The sequence below is a fragment of the Ornithorhynchus anatinus genome, chromosome 1 (genome assembly GCF_004115215.2).
Source record: "Ornithorhynchus anatinus isolate Pmale09 chromosome 1, mOrnAna1.pri.v4, whole genome shotgun sequence".
Classification (NCBI taxonomy): domain Eukaryota; kingdom Metazoa; phylum Chordata; class Mammalia; order Monotremata; family Ornithorhynchidae; genus Ornithorhynchus; species Ornithorhynchus anatinus.
Window position 1 is genome coordinate 11847649 of NC_041728.1, and position 17004 is coordinate 11864652.

At 40.2% G+C, this 17004-nt stretch overlaps 1 protein-coding gene across 3 annotated transcripts in view; it reads left to right on the plus strand.

The window, feature by feature from the left end:
- KIAA0825 (KIAA0825 ortholog) overlaps positions 1 to 17004 on the plus strand; it is a 322760-nt gene that overhangs the window by 122851 nt on the left and 182905 nt on the right. For 2 of the 3 annotated variants that reach the window (XM_029070144.2, XM_001509052.5), the window contains exons 15-17: positions 5419 to 5520; positions 10115 to 10254; positions 16295 to 16465. In XM_029070144.2, the coding sequence (XP_028925977.1) occupies positions 5419 to 5520; positions 10115 to 10254; positions 16295 to 16465 (413 nt within the window). The remainder of the gene's footprint in view (positions 1 to 5418; positions 5521 to 10114; positions 10255 to 16294; positions 16466 to 17004) is intronic. The other variant, XM_016226930.3, reaches the window with a different exon arrangement.

Genomic DNA, 17004 nt, shown 5'->3' on the forward strand with positions numbered 1-17004 from the left:
CTGAAAAGCATTAGGTTGAGACCATTCAGTCAAGCATTTCTTCCCATCAAACTTTGCATAGGTGGGTGGCCCATCTGATTGGTCAGGAGTACGGCCAGATTGACGCCGATGCCCTATCTGGAGAGGTGCGGCTACTGGAGGCTCTCTGTGATTTAGTCTCCCTATAATGCCGGCCTGCCGAAAAAGATGGTCAAAAAGGATATGAACTTTGGCTCTTAAAACCAAATTGAACCTGGTTAAATATCAAGAGTTTGCTAATTTGCATATTTTGCCTTGAGTTCAGAATGCTAATACATTACGATATACTTGCATTTTAGAAGAGAAGTGGGACCCCATCTCACGTTACTTGTTCTTAGCACTTAGGTACATTCATTCAATAGTAATTATGGAGCGCTTACTATGTGCAGAGCACTGTACTAAGCACTTGGAAGGTACAGTTCGGCAACAGATAGAGACAATCCCTGCCCAACGATGGGCTCACAGTCTAATCGGGGGAGACAGGCAGCAGAGCAAAACAGAACAAAACAAGAACATGACAACATTATCACGATAAATAGAATCAAGGGGATGTACGTGGGATAAGTCAGAAGAAGACATGACTATTTTTGCAAAAATCTCTATGAAATTTGCAGTTGTAGTAGTGTGTTTTTCACCAGTTTTTTTAGGGGAAGGTGAGTGGTTTTAGCCCAGTGTAGTTGTGCTGGCCAAACTAAATATATTTTCCTTTATGAGTTCGGTATTAGACCACTAAGTCCCAAAGCAGGAATATATGATTTTTAAATTAATTTCCTAAAAATAAAAACCCTTTTGGAAAATGAGTGCTGTCTTTAAACTCTCCCTTTTGCAGATCTTTGACAACCTAGTACTATTAGAATATTATACAGGGAGAGACTTCAGGTTAGAAGCAGCGTAGCTCAGTGGAAAGAGCACGGGCTTTGGAGTCAGGGCTCATGAGTTCGAATCCCAGCTCTGCCACTTGTCAGCTGTGTGACTGTGGGCAAGTCACTTCACTTCTCTGGGCCTCAGTTCCCTCATCTGTAAAATGGGGATGAAGACTGTGAGCCCCACGTGGGACATCCTGATTCCCCTGTGTCTACCCCAGCGCTTAGAACAGTGCTCGGCACATAGTAAGCGCTTAACAAATACATTATTATTACTTCCAGGGAAGCTCTCAATGAGGTCCACTAAGGCTTAGAAAATGTACTGAGGATATTTCCAAAATGCTTATAACTTGTAGCACTTGAGTAGCAACAGTTAAAACGATCAGTTATATTGGAGTTTACCCTGGGTTTGGAAAAAGGGGATCCTAAACCCGTTTTGTAGCTTGTGGACAAAAAGGAAAATTTCAAGTTTCCAAGGAACCTAGTACCGATTTCTAAGACGGACGACATCTTAAGCAAAAGCAGAAAGTTGTAATTATGGTGTAATCTCTCATCAAGAAAAGCAGCTGAGCCTTGATTCTTTTATCTCAGTACCAAGAATCTATTCAGAGGAATTCATTCTAGTAATAGTAAGTTGAGTAGCACCATTCACACTCTCTCATCCCTGCCAGCCTGTTAGGGAAGATGATAGAACATAAAATTATGAAGGAACCAATTCATATCATTTTGAAATATTTCTCCTAAAATATCAGTAGGAAGTCAGACTCTGAAATATATGGGCTTTTAAGTTGTGGAAAAGCCAGCCTAAGACAATTGGAAAGTCTTAGGGCCAGCAGATTCAAGGTGGCTCACACGGCCAAGAATTCCATCGGTGAATCTGACGTACACCTCAAAAGTCAGCGTGGTAGATCATACTGGAAAAATTCATAACCCTCCTGCCATGCTACTAAATAAATTGATTTAGTGAGACCAATTTCAGTGGAGTAAAGAAGGCAGAAATTGATTGTTGGAATTTAAGATAGGCATGGTCAGTACCTTTACCGGAATCATCTTTTTTCAAATAGCTGAGATGAATTCCTAGACCAACTCTCTTCAAAATCTCTATGCGGTAAATGACTAATACATCATCCCGTTACTCAAGAAAGGTGTCCTTGCCCTCCAAGCCATTCCAGCTCATGCCATCTGGGATTCCCAAAACCATGGACAATGAAGATGAGATTAGGGCAGGGAAAGACAGGTAATACTTCGGCAGCTGTCTCTGATCCTAGACTGTAAGCTCATTGTAATATTGTACTCTGCCAAGCGCATAATATAGTGTTCTGCACACAGTAATCACTCATACCACAATCATTATTATTATTATTGAATGAGTGATCCTAACAGTCCCCTTCCAGCCGTAGCTTTCATCCACTCCCCTAATCCACACCAGCCCCATGTCTCTTGATCTGCAGCTTTGAAGGACCCTTGCAGCAGATTTGAATAATAATAATGATTATTATAATCATTACTATGTGCCGAGCACTGTTCTAAGCGCTGGGGTAGATACAAGTTAATGAGGTTGGATACAGTCCCTGTCCCACATGGGGCTCACAGTCTTAATCTTAAGGTAATTGAGGCCCAGAGAAGTGGTGATTTTCCCAAGGTCACACAGAAGACACGTGGGGCAGGGACGAGAACTCAGGTCCTCTGACTCCCAGACCCGGGCTCTATCCACTAAGCCAAGCTCTTTCTGCAGAAACAAGGATAATGTTGAGAAAGGCAGGACAATTCAAAAATAATCTGGGTAAATTTGGGCTTTCAAGGCTGGAGTCCTCATGGTGGCTTTGGTTTTTCCAGGATCGTAGCCTCAGGAGCTCAAGTGTAAAAAGTAGATGGGGTGGCCTGAGCATATATGTGTCAGGAGGGCAGAGTGAGTAATAAAGCTAAAACTAAACAACCTGCCTCAGGGGCAACCAGCAGCAACAGGTCAGTTTCCACTACTATGCTGGGCCAGTGACAGCTAGCAAATTTGTGTAACAGAGATAGCACCTCCATTCTGGCTATCATTCTGTTATGTGCTTAGGTAGAAAAATGCAAACGTTACAGCATGCCAGATAGAAATGCTGTAGTGCCTTGCGAGACAAAAATGCTCCAGCTTTTACAACTGTATTTTATTTAAAAATTCTTTTTTTTTTTTACAGCACCTTTTCTTTCTAGCCCTACAAGGAAGCATCTTGTAGCAACCTTAGCCAAACTAGGCTTGAGGGATGCATTTTTACTCCTTCGTATTCTCCAAAAAGTGGAACTAACATGAGGTCTCATTGAGAAATTGAACTCTCCCAAGTGCTTAGTGCAGTGCTCTGCACACAGTAAGCACTCAATAAATACCATTGATGATGGTGATGAGAAATTAAGTGCCCAGCAAACCCTGCTGCTTTTGAGAATAGAGCTAACTGCCATAAAATTCTTAGAGGCAAAGTGATCTCTCTGTCATCTGTGTTATTGTGCAACTCATAGAGGAATCGGAGAGTTTCAGTTTCTGGCGCAAATATTCTCACTGTAGTTTGGTTGCCAGAATTGGACAGTCTTACAGCTAACGGCACTGAAAAAGTTCTCCTTTATGTGTAAACACACTGTTGTTTTTTCTGTCTTGGGAGATGCAGTCAAAAGCAGACAAAAGGCCCCCTTAAAGCAATTGCAGGTTTCCATGTCAGTTTTGAGATTTTCCAAGACACTTTCTGTCCCAAAACTCATAACTCATTTCTGCCACCTGCTTAATATTAAGGGAGTTCTGAAGTACTCTGCTAAACAAATGTCAATTTAGAAAATACTCTTGACCATCCATAAACATCAGCAGGCATTACCTGCTCTCCTGTTACTCCCCAGGCCCTAGTAGTCATTAAGAAGCTTATATTCATCGATGTAAATCATTCTTCTCTCTAATGCCTGGCACATAGTAAACATTTAACAAATACCATCATTGTCATTATATATTCCAAGCCCAAGATGTGTACCAGACTCTGGCTATAATATTTTCTTGGATATATATACCTATATATGTATATATAAGAAAATATTACAGAATAAATGTTCCGGTCACATGTTTTGGCTCTGACGCTAGTTTATTCGGCTTCATCTTCTGAAGCCCCTAAAGAGATGCTTTGCCTGTTTTCTCTTGTAGGTTTGGTAACTAGCCTACAAGCACAAAAAAGTCTGTTGGTTAAAATTGAAAATAAAGAGTGGCATACGTGCTAAGGTTTTATTTTTTAATCCTAATTAAAACTCCGTCATACGAGCAAAGTCCCAAATGGAATAGCAAGTAGGCCATAAACAGTAATGGAACACAAACCATTAGTCAGTCACCTATTGTTATAGTGTACTCTCCCAAGCACTTAGTACAGTGCTTTGCATACAGTAAGCACTCAACAAATACAAATGAATGAATGACTGAATATATGTGAAACAGGAAATCCAGGAATGGAAAGGAGGTGATTTGATTAAAACTGGAAATGATCTTTTGATGTGAGAAATTCAGGATGGGTTTCCTGTTGCATTTATTCAATATTTTGTAGGTGTTTTAGGATTATTTTCAGCAAGTTTGATGAAATTCATTTTTGAGAGAACCATGTCTACTTCCTAAGGTCAGAGGGTATAACATGATACGCTGATTTCCACATCGAGTGGGAAAATATGAAGGCATGACAAAATGTCTCCTTTCACTGTAATAAAATAAGATCAATGCAGCTCATTGGGGGCAAGGAATGTGTCTGTTGTATTCCCCCAAGCGCTTAGTACAGTGCTCTGCACAGTAAGTGCTCAATAAATATGATTAAATGAATGAATCACACCTCATCTCCTCCTGTCTCTTCTACTCTCAGGAATGGGGAGATGGGAAGACATGAAGTCTTGTCAAACAACTCTGAGCTTACTTGCCTCCCCCCGCCCTCCATCCCCACCAAACAGTACAAGGAGAGAATAAAATTGCTCTCCATCCATGTTACTTGGCAGAGGTGTACCAGTCAACCCAGACTCTGGAAGACTAAAAGGGCTACACTTATGAGGATTCCCACCTAGAGCAATTTAGCTACCCATCAAGGATACTGCATTGCCTGTTTCTTCAGAGATGGATAATTAGGCTGTCAGAGTGCTATTTGTCCATCTGCCAGGATGGTAGAAAGAAGGGGGGACAGGGAGGCTCAACTCCCTTCCTCATTCAGCGTTGCACACAATCACTCTCCCACCTGAGAGGGCAATAAGGTCTGCACAGTTCCTCATTTCCTTCTAGAGGACAGATGTGCCTAATATTCTGCAATTTCCAGAGTTTTCCATGGTAAATCAAAACCAAAACAGAGTACAATAGTAGTTCTGCAGCCAAGATTTTAATATTTTTCAGTTTGTTGTAAAGATATTGTTCAGTTTTATGAGCAGGGAATGTGTCTGCTAATTCTGTTGTATTGTACTCTCCCAAGTGGTTATTACAGTGCTCTGCACATAAGAAGCCCTCAATTAATACCTCGATTGGTTGATTTTTAATGTCTAATTGTTTATATATTAATAGGACATTCCAGAATGGCTTTGATGATCATGCTTCGGATCTATGTATTCAGGAGCCATTACATTGGGTTTCATCCATAGCCCACTTCTTTCCTTCTTTACTAAGGTGAGTAACTCTAAATCTCCTAATAACCAGGGAAGCAGCTTGGCAAAGAAGACAGAGCATGGACCTGGGAGTCAGACAGTCATGGGTTCTAATCCAGACCCCACCACTTGTCTGCTGTGTAGCCTTAGGGAAGTTTCTTTACCTCTCTGTGCCTCGTTACATCATCTGTAAAGTCGGGATTGAGACTGTGAGCCCCACGTGGGACAGAGACTGTGTCCGACGCGATTTGCCCTTATCCACCCCAGTGCTTAGTATAGTGCTTGGCACATAGTAAGCACTTAAATAGCACAATTATTAGTATTGTTATTATTATTACTATTAATCATAGACATCGCATCTGTAGTGGGGCAGATTGTTTTATCCATCGATTTAAAATTGTATTTCAATTGATCTCATAGTTCACGGGAATCTGGTGCGTTTGAATTAAGACATCATTTCAGCTCTGTAGTGAATAATGTTTCAAAAACAAACGTTCATGCTATATCACTTTCTCATCCATGAAATCTACCACGTTTCAGCTTGTCCCCTTTTCAAAGCCCTTCTGAAATCCTTCTCCAGGATGCTTTCGCCAGTTAATTTTTCTTCTTTCCAGAATATGTCCTTTCAACAAAAGGTCACTGTGGGCAGGGAATGTATCTGGTTATTTTTGTATTGTACTCTCCCAAACACTTAGTACAGTGCTCTGCACACAGTAAAGGCTCAATAAATATGATTGAATGAATGAATCATGTTATCTCACATGTGCTCACCACCTCAAAAACTACTTTTCTACATATTTGACTTACATGCTTTAAGCACATCTTCCTGATAATATAAATTATTTAGTACCTCGTCCCCACCCCCCACCTTTGGTTTGTGAGGTCTTAGAGGAATAGGGATTATGTCTTCTATTCTACTCTCTCAGGTGTGTGGTACAGTGTACTGCACACAGTGGGTGCTCAGTAAATAAAATACTATTGATTTTTTTTTACTACCATCATGGCAAAAAAAATAGAGCTTTTAGAGTTTTCCTTTAGTCAGCTATTATTGTTCTTTCCTTTTAAGGACAGTGACTCACTAAGTCTAATTATATAATAGTCATGATATTTATTAAATGCTTGCTATTTACCAAATAAGCACTGGGATTAATTCAAAATAATCAGGTCACTCACAGCCCCTCAGTCTGTGTCCCACATAGGGCTCACAGTCTAAGTAGGAGAACAGGTATCGAACCCCATTTTACGGATAAGAAAACTGAGGCACAGAGAAGTTAAGTGACTCGTCCCAGATCACCCAGAATTAGAATCCAGGTCCTCTTAGTCCTAGATCCACAATCTTTCCGTTGGTGTAATTTTAAGGGCAAAAAAATTAAGAAGGTTATATTAAAATCTAATGGCAAATCAGGAAAATTATTCAAGATTCTTAAAATGCACACCTGACCCTATAGATCTTTTTCTACTGGTAATTCCCAGCTTATATTTGTTTCATTTGTTTTTCCTCCCCACGTGCATCCCCTGCACTTGTCCTAATTGAGCTCTTTCTGTCATTTCTGATGATTCTTCCAAATTCCAAGGTCATTTTGGTTTCTGATTGGTTAATAGGAAGAAAGCAGGTAAAAATTTGCAAGCAATTAAAAACAAAAATCTCATAGGACTTTGAGCCAATAAGACTTCACAAAACTTTTATTTTCTCTCTTTCATTGGAAAATTACACTCATACACTCACCCATGCATACACATATTCATACGCTCACACACAGACATATATAGTTCACCTTTTTGTGTCTCTTTATGAGACTCAGTTTCTGCTTGCAGCTCCACAAGCCTAGTAGCATGAGAGAACATATGCTCCTCCATATGTCCAACACAAACTTCTCAATACATTTATTGCTGGTAGTTTGATGACTGAGGAATGTTTGTAACATTTTATTTTTCCTCAGAGTGAGTCACTCCACTGTACATTTCCATTTGTGATAGGTTGAAAGAGCCCAGGGCTGGTGTACATCGCAACAAAATAATTTCCCATCTGGTCAATGACAAGTTTTATTTCTAGCTTGATATTTAGATACTGTACTCTAAAAATGACATTCTAATGCTTTTTTCATGGCTACCAAGTACCTCTCTCTCTAACCACCACCGCTAAAAATAACAATCATGAGAAGAAGAAAAGATCTAAAATACAAAATTGGACTGGCCAGGATTGTCCAAAGTGTTCATTTAGTTTGACTGAATTTTATTGGACCGTTAAATGATATATCGTCTGGCAAAACTGTGCCTTTCTGATCATTGGAGGGAAGGCAGTTTGCCCTACTGCATTTCTCTCAGTGTTTTCTAGTCAGGGTTCTGCTTAGTTAGAGGAGAGAAGTGTTCAGTAACTGGAGACTGAGCAGCCTTTAGTGTCTGATGGGAGGCAGGATAAACTACCTGCTTTCTTTATCTATGACTTTTTTTAATAGTATTTAAGCACTTACTATGTGTCAGGCACTGTACTAAGCCCTGGGGTAGGTACAAGCTAATCAGGTTGGACGCAGTCCATATCCCACATGGGGTTCACATTCTTAATCCCCATTTTGCAGATGAAGTAACTGAGGCACAGAGAAATGAAGCGACAGGTCCTAGGTCACACAGCAGACAGGTTGCAGAGCCAGAATTAGAACCCAGGTCCTTCAGACTCCCAGGTCCATACTCTATCCACTAGGCTATGCCACTTCAGACTTTTGGGGGGAGGGGCCAGGCTGAAAAAGGATTACACGCTCTCTGCCATCATCTTTTGGCTCACGCTAAATTTGGAGGGCTGCCTGGTGGCAGAACCCTGCCACGTGCCATGTTCAAATTAGCCTCATACCAAAGTGTCCTTAATCGTGGCAAGATCTAGGGCAAGCCTTGTTCTCGGGATTAGAGTAACATCAACAATTTCTTAGACATATAGACTATCTGTATCTCAAGGCACCACAAATCAGTACATCAGTTCTGTCGCATCATCCTTATAATTACTAATTTCTCATTTTTAATAATTGAACATATCTAGTAAAATTCCAAGAGCCGTTCTTTAAGGCAGTGGACCCACCCTTACTTTACCGCTCGTCTTCCCCATTCCCCGATCCTGTGCCCATGGTATAGTTGGGAAAGACTAGGAACCAGTTGTAGAGGTGTTAATTCTTGGAGCTTGGGCCTCCTTTGTCTTCTGCTGGGTTTGAGTATGGAGAGAAATGATGTCCAGCCTATAGACAAGAGAGAGTGGGCTTTCCTGGAGGCCAGCCCAAAGTAAAGGGCATGAAAGGAAGATAGTGAGCTGGGCAGATGGAGAAAAAGCCAGAGAGGCAGAACACAGAAAAGAGAAAAAGCGACAGACAGAGATGACGGACACACACCGAACATGAACAAGATAAATCAAAAACAAAATTCTGGCCATAGGAGTCTTCAGTGGAGACAGCTGAGCAAGACACTCTCCCTGGTACCAAGTCTCTATCTCCAATCGGAAACACGGTTCCCGTTCCAAGAGGAGCTCGGGCATTCTTAGGGATTTGGAGCCCTGGCTGACCTAAAACAGAAGCCCTGGAAAGATGATCTCACAGGTCCAGGGATGACAAAGAAGTCAGAGGTGGGGTAGTGCCACTGCCATGATGGGGAAACGGCAGCCGAGCTGGGATCTTGATTAATTTTCCCTCCGGACCCCACCAGAGCCGTAGAGCAAACTTCCTCAATGCCACTGCCGGATTCCAGGAGCTAAATCTGACTTCCGAGGCCGTTTTTGCTTTGTTTCTGGGATGCCCCTGGAGGAGAGGGCAGAAGTGACCTCAGAAGTAGAGACCAGCCTTCTGCTGGCTTTGGTGGATGAGCAGAGAGGGAGACCGTGAGGAAATGGCTTCCTTCATTGCCATTACTGTCACATTGGTCTTCTACTTGCCTCAGGAACTGGGGTCCTAGCCTCATCCATTACCATCGTCACCCTCATATAATGATGGTATGTGGTTAAGCGCCTACTATGTGCCAAGCACCGTTCTAAGCACTGGTCCAAGGGGGATCTTAATGGGTCCCGTCGGCCATAATTTGGAGGCCAAGGAAGCAGTCAAAATTTTGTGACTGTCCTGCCTAGTGGATTGGAAATTTTGGCAGCATCTCTGGTGATTGTGTTTATGTGTGGGTGTAGCCTATACACTTCTGTCAGGTCAAATGACATCTCGTGCTTGCTTTTGTTATGAAGAATAATAATGCATTTCAAGTTGTAATCAGGAATTTTTCATAGTTTCATGCTAAGCGATCAAAGCAACACTGAAAACAGTTTTAAAAGACTCCAAATATGGGTTTTTTTTGCGGGGAGGGACGTTTACCCCATGGAACAAGAACATATTTGGTTCCACAAAAGAGATAAGCAAGGTAACTGTATCAGTTACAGATTTGGCAGGCTACTAAATGTTCATTTGCTTTTAGCTTCTTGAGATTAAATGTAATTCCTTCCCTGAGCAGCCTCAAAGAAAGCAAGCATGAGAGCATTTTCAGAGTAATCTGGGAGGAATTGACATGTAAAAGAGTTAGCATTACATCTGCACTTTAAGGCTATTAATTTCATAGATAAATTAAGTACATTTTTCTTTTTTTAATCTTACATTTGAAAGGACTCCATCAGCTGGAAAAATGGCAGTCGAGGGTCATCTGAAGCTGCTCTTATCCCAACCGTGTTGTAATTGGAACTTGCTTTTGGAGACTCTGCTGCAACGTGATTGTCTATTAATGAAAATATTACTGAGAAGCTCCAGTAAGTATCATTTGCCGTCTTTTAGGGCAATGTCTGTGAGAAGTTCAGAATTGCTGCTAGAGCTGACTGCATTTTTCACCACAATACTGACAGAAGGTGACTACCCACTTGTGGCCATCCATAGTCATTCAGTGAGCAGTGGGAGGTATATTGAATAAGCAGAGAATGAAGCCTTTTTTTTTTTTAATGGACTTCTGGTGAGTACAGTCTATCTGTCTTTAAACATGTTTCAATATAAATGAATATGAAGTTTGCAGGACTATGACAGTAAACTTATTTCAAGTATCGCTCCCAAAGTTCTCGGTGTTAGGCTAAAAGGAAGATGGCTTGCATTTTAGCGTCGCCTACCCTCTAGGGATTTTTCCACGTTGAATTTGCATTGCTGTACAAAGACAGGCTCAGCTGCCAGATGCAACCTTCTGCAAACTCATAAAGGTGATTCTCAGGAAAACTATGAATGCAAATCAAAAAGTGGTGGAAAGACTGTAGTCCCTCACTTAGTTAGGTCTTCAATGATGGTTTTTCGCAACATTTCTTCAAGCTTTCAAATAAAACAATAACAGCTTCCAGAGTAATTATCAACATCACACAGTGCTTGTAGTTTGGGAGTATTTTAAAAATAAACAAAACAAAACAAAAAAAAAACCCAAGAAATCCCACATTACTTTTCAAAGGGAAGCAATTAGGTCACCTCATCTTAATGTATATTTTTATAGAATTTTTGTTTCTATCATTTTAAAGAGGCCTAACAATTTCCAGAAGCTGTGTATTGCTTCACTTTGTATCGTGTTTCTTAATGAGTACAGAGCTTACCTATTCAATGTCTGTCATCTGACATACATTTGATCAGCGTTCTGTATCTAGCAAGTAGTATCCAGTACTGAATTTTGTTACATACTTAAATTATCCTTGGGATAAACTGACAGAATGTATTTTAGTCTATTGATTGACACCTTGGGTTTCAGGCAAATGTAGGCTATTTGGAATTAAAAAGAACATATTGTTTATATGCACTTGTGGAACAGTTTCGAATATGAATCGAATATGTCTTTTAAAAAAATAAAATGTAGGGAAGTGATTTCTATAAATATTTGGCTTTAAATTGCTTTGATATTTTTGATCTCTATTATTAAAAATTCGATAGTGTTTTGGGGGAAACCACATTACAGAATAAATATATGTGGTGTTAAGATTTAAGCAACATGATTTCTAGTAAAATAGTAGCACAAAGAATGTTCTTGATGCTTAAGTAAAGTCTATTTAATTAAGTTCATAAAGGCTTGATTCAATTTTATAAATCTGCTCTTTGGAAAACTATCCAAGTGGCCACATTACCAACTCCAATTGACTTTACAAACCATCCTAAATTACTAAAGAATGAAGGAAATAAAGTGCTCACTGTTTTGTTTCTGGGTGATATTTAGAACCTTAGCATTTGTTTTATGAAACTGATAACCTGTGTAAGAATGGTTAATTTGTCATAAGCAAAAGATATTACACTGAAGGGATGTGTAAATAGCCTGTCAGCTGAAACATGACCCCAACCTGGGGTTGTCCTCCAGCTCTAGGTTCACCTCTACACAGCTATACAATGTCCCTTCAGTGTATAGTATATTATGCAGCCCAATTCATCATCTTAAAATATCAATCCCGAAATATGACACCAATTTGGTGTTTTCCTCCAGCTCTAGATTCACCTCTAGACTGCTGTACATCCTCCTTGCTGGTATGCCATCCTCCATTCTCTACTTTCTTCATTGTATGGTACATTATGCAGCCCAGTTCATCATCTCAAACTATCAGTCAACCTCTAGACTGTAAACTCGCTGTGGACAGGGAATGTGTCTATTGTTGTATTGTACTCTCCCTAGCACTTAGTACAGTGCTCTGCACACAGTAAGCACATAATAAATGTGATTGAATTCATTGCATTTCTCCTCTCCTCAAAAAAAAAAAATGTAATGGTTACTTATTTCTCACAGGATAAAAGATGAAGTACTTTACCAATAGAGTCAAGGAACTCCACCAGCTTTTTTCATTTTATATATCGATTCTCTTTACTTACAAAAACTCCACTTTACACCCTTTGGTCTTCCCGACCCAAGCTTCGATTGTACCCCACCCAGACTCTCCCACCCCTTGCTCTTACTATCTCCCCTTGCCTAGAATTTGTTCCCAATTCAAAGTTTCCAGAACACAGTTCTCCCCCATCTCCCCATATTCAGAGTTCCCCTAAAAGCCCACATCCTTTCCCAGTTCCCACCTTCCCAACCTGCATTATCTAACATCTATCCTCAAACACTTATGCATATTTTGACCATACTTAACACTTATCTAACTACCCCCATTCTCAGGACTTACCCACATATATCCAGTTTATGTTGAGGCTATAATTCTCACCTTCCTGTCTTGCCCCTGTATGTTCCTAGAGGGTAGGGACTGTATCTTTTATTACTTATCTAATGACCTCTCATGTGGTTAGTACAGCACTCTATGCTAAGTAGACACAATAAGAAATGACAATAAATCAGTAAATGACAGGTAAAATTTAAGGACTATGTATAATTAGTTATTTCTGACATCCCTTGGTTGTAAGATCTGATTGTAACATCTGGCTTCTTGAATCATCCTTAATGCCAAATGGCAAGACAGGTTTACAGATAATGAGGTCCTGGCTCACAGTTAATCTTCCAGTTCACTCCAAAACAGTTTCAGTAGGCTGCACATGTGAGGAGAATGTTTGCTAGCAGGATACCCAAGGAGCTGCTGAATAGTAATCTAAAATGGAAGGAACGCTATCAAGTAAGGCAAAAAATGGTGGTGACAGATTTATGCCACTCTCATTTTGCTGCCATCTGTGACACCCCACCTGCCCCCGCAAACCCTCAGCTCTTGGAAAAAGAAAGGCAGTGCTTTATTTTGTAAAGCATTGGTATCTTGAGAGAATCTGTGATGAGTCTTCACAGTGCTGTATATCCATATTATTAAATGGTGAATAATACTGAGTTTCCCAATCTATTTCTTGACCATTTATTTTTCATGTATTTTATATGAGATGAAGAGGCCACCTAACTCTGTTTAAGAATGTTATTATGACACCTCAACCTTTGAGGGAATTTGCATTTGAAGGCAGTATGTGCTCCACCAGATTAAGATGATTTTGGAATCCTATAATCCCATAAAGCACCCTCCATAGGAGTGAAATGAAATTTACAACTAATAATGATAATTATGGTATTTGTTAAGCACTTACTTTGTGCCAAGCACTGTTCTAAGCACTGGGGTAGGTACAAGGTAATCAGGTTGTCCCACATGGGGCTCACAGTCTTAATCCCCATTTTACAGATGAGGTAACTGAGGCACAGAGAAGTTAAGTGACTTGCCCAAAGTCACCCAGCTGAATAGTGGCAGAGCCAGGATTAGAACCCGCAACCTCTGACTCCCAAGCCCATGCTCTTTTCCACTAAGCCACGCTACTTCTTTTCCAAAAGATTGTGTAGCTACATCATTGGATTGATAGATGTGGCACTTTTATGTACAGGGAATTCTCTCAGTTGGAGACTTCTTGCTTATTGAAGTGGTAATCAGAAATCAAAAACTGTGTTTATTAGTATATTCAAATTATGAACAAAAGGGCATAGATTATACTGTGGAATACTGCAGGACGTGTCCTTTACTTGGGTCCATATATGTTTTGAATAATCTAGAAGTTTCTGAGCTCAGGGCACTTGAGAAGGATTGGAAACATTGTTTCAATGTACCAATTTCAACCTAGTAGTCAGTGTGTCTTTCTTCATTTAGCTGCTTTCCTAGAACTTAAGATTGATGACCCATCGAGTCAGCTCTATGTAGTTTGGGTCACCAGTTTTCTTTTCTTTTGTGCTATGTAATCAGGATTTGTTACATAATGTTACAGATAATTCATGCCTGTAATTTTCAGCTTTTTAAAGTGTGGCCCACCTGTTTAACCACATATGCGGTTCATCCATAGAGTAGGGATGCCATATGTATTATTTCGCAGATATTCAACCGAGGCCACCGAAACCCAGATTATTTCAGTAGTTGGCTTCCCTTGCTCCCAAGACTTTGTGTTCTCTTAGCCCCGAGAGAACTTGGGTGCAGGTTCCTATATGGGGCAGGAACCTAAGGAAAGGAGACTCGTCACTGCAGAATCCATTCTGGATAAGGGACAAGACCACCTAAAAACTGGAGGAAAAGTGACCCATGTGAATGAGTTTGGCTTGCTTGATGTAGAGCCAACTTTAAATTAAACTTAGGGGATGAGGGAAGAGAGATAACATGAATTCATTATATCCCAAATTATTTTAACTTTTAGTTGTAACCTTTTCCCTAACCAAACATTTGAAAACAGTAGTTAACTAACTAGCTGATTGCTTTGCATTTAAACTCATCTCCCTCCTCCTATTCACACATTCCAGAGGAAGTGCTAAGTGAACAGCGAGAAGGCGGAAGTGGGCAGAACAGAGAAATCATAGTTTTGCCATTGCAAAAAACATAGTATATCTTCATCTGGCAATTTCAGTTGCCACATTTCAGAGCTGGAAAAGGCACAGTGAAGTACAAATCAAACAGAGCAGCTTCACTGCGAGGCTAGACAGAAATAAATTAAATTTCTCAATCTGGAAAAAACAACAATTGAATATAATTGAACCCCTCAAAAGCAGGGAAGTTGTAGATAGGGTGGCTATTCGTCTGGTTCCGTACCAGGCAGTACAGTTTTCAGCTGGTTTTTCTCTTTCCCAATACTTAACTGGAAGGCATGAGATCTCCAGAATTCATGACTACTGTCAGTAGCTAACCTAGCTGTAGACATGGGAAATATGAAATTGCCGTTCACCAAATCCCACAACACCAGAACCAGTCATTCAGTCCATGGTATTTTTTTAAAATGATATTTGTTAAGCGCTTACTATGTGCCAAGCACTCTTCTAAGTACAGTGCAGTGCACTTACTAAGTGCTCGGGAGAGTACGAGACAACAGAATTAGCAGATTCGTTCCCTGCCCATAACAACCTTACAGCCTAGAGGACACATCACACCTTGAAGCTTGGAGGTGGTAGGTTCAAAACAAACAAAAGAAAATTCTTCGCACAGCTGGTATTGAGCATCCATACATATTACGTATTACCAAAAATAACTGCAGAGGCAGAAAATATCAATAGATTCAAGAAGACTTGGGATAAACTGCTCGATGAGAGGTCACTAATAAGTTGCTACAGTTAGAATTCTAAAGGCCAAAGAAGGCTTTAAATAAGTTCCTAGACAACAAATCCTTGATGCGGGGCGAGTCCTCTCTGCATCAGAAGAAACTCCTTATCATCGGCTTTAAGGCACTCAACCCAACTTTCGCCCTCCTACCTTACCTAACCGATCTCCTACTAAAAGCAGCCCGCACACTTTGCTCCTCTAGTGCCAACCTACTCACTGTAATTCTGTCTGTTCTTTCTCACTGCCGACTCCTTGTCCACCTGCTCCCTGCTTTTGAACTCTCCTGTCTATTCAACAGGCCACCGCTCTCCCATTCTTCAAAATCCTACTAAAATCCTGTGTCTCCCAAGAGACCTTCCTTGACTAAGCCCTTTTCCCCATCCTTGTAATTGCCCTATCTTCTGAGTCACCTATGCACTTAGGTCTGTACCCCTCAAGCACTTTGATTCCCCAATCCAGCCCCAGAGCACCTACGTACATGTGCTTTTATTCTGTAATTTCCCCTAACTATAATTTCTTTTAGTATCTGTTTCCCCTCCACTAGACTAGCTCCCTTAAGGACGGGGATTATGTCTACCAACGCTAGTGTATTGTACTTTCCCAAGCACTTAGTATGGTGCTCTGCACACACTAACAACACATATATACCATGAGTGATTGATAACTAGAAATGAAACATTAGCAAAGTTAGTACATTCTTAATTTTGTTGTATTGTACTCGCCCAAGTGCTTTGTACAGTGCTCTGCACATAGTACGTGCAGCAGTAGTAATATAGAAAATCATATAATGAAGTGTTTTCTTATTATCCAGCAGCTACAGTTTCAAAATCTGAAGAACAAATATCCTGCGAAGAACCTAGTTTGACTGAAGCAATTTTCAAAGTGTTGTGCTATTGCAGTTTTTCCCCCAAATCACTGGGAAGTGTTCTCATGAACTACATGGAACATGAGCAGTTATGGGATTTTTTACAAAATATGCCAGGTAAGAAAAATTCAAGATTAGATATAAGATCTTTAAAGATATATTAAATGGCTTTTTTATTTTGAGTTACTAAAATATTGAATAGTTAAGAGTCAATTAAGCTCTACATAGTGTTGGTTTTAGGGTGTCTGGCCTTATATTAAGGTTAATGACTGTGCTTATGCCTAGTACACTTAGGCCTAGTATACTCTTCTAAACATAGTAAGCACTCAAGAAATACTAGTGATTGAACAATAGAAGCAGCACAGACTAGTGGAAAAATCATAAGCCTGGGTGTCGGGGGATCGGGGTTCTGGTTTTGTGGAATCTTGGACAGATCACTAAAATGATCTGTCCCTCAGTTTCCTTATCTGTAAAATGGGGATTAAATATCTGTTCTCCCTTCCTATTAGATTTTGAGTCCCATGAAAACACAATCTACGGGGGGAAGGTCAACAAGGCTTCTATTAGAAAAAATCCTTTTTCACTTTTACATTTGCCATGGCGGTCCAGAATTTCATATATATTGGATCACTCCTGATTTCAATAAAGTACACACA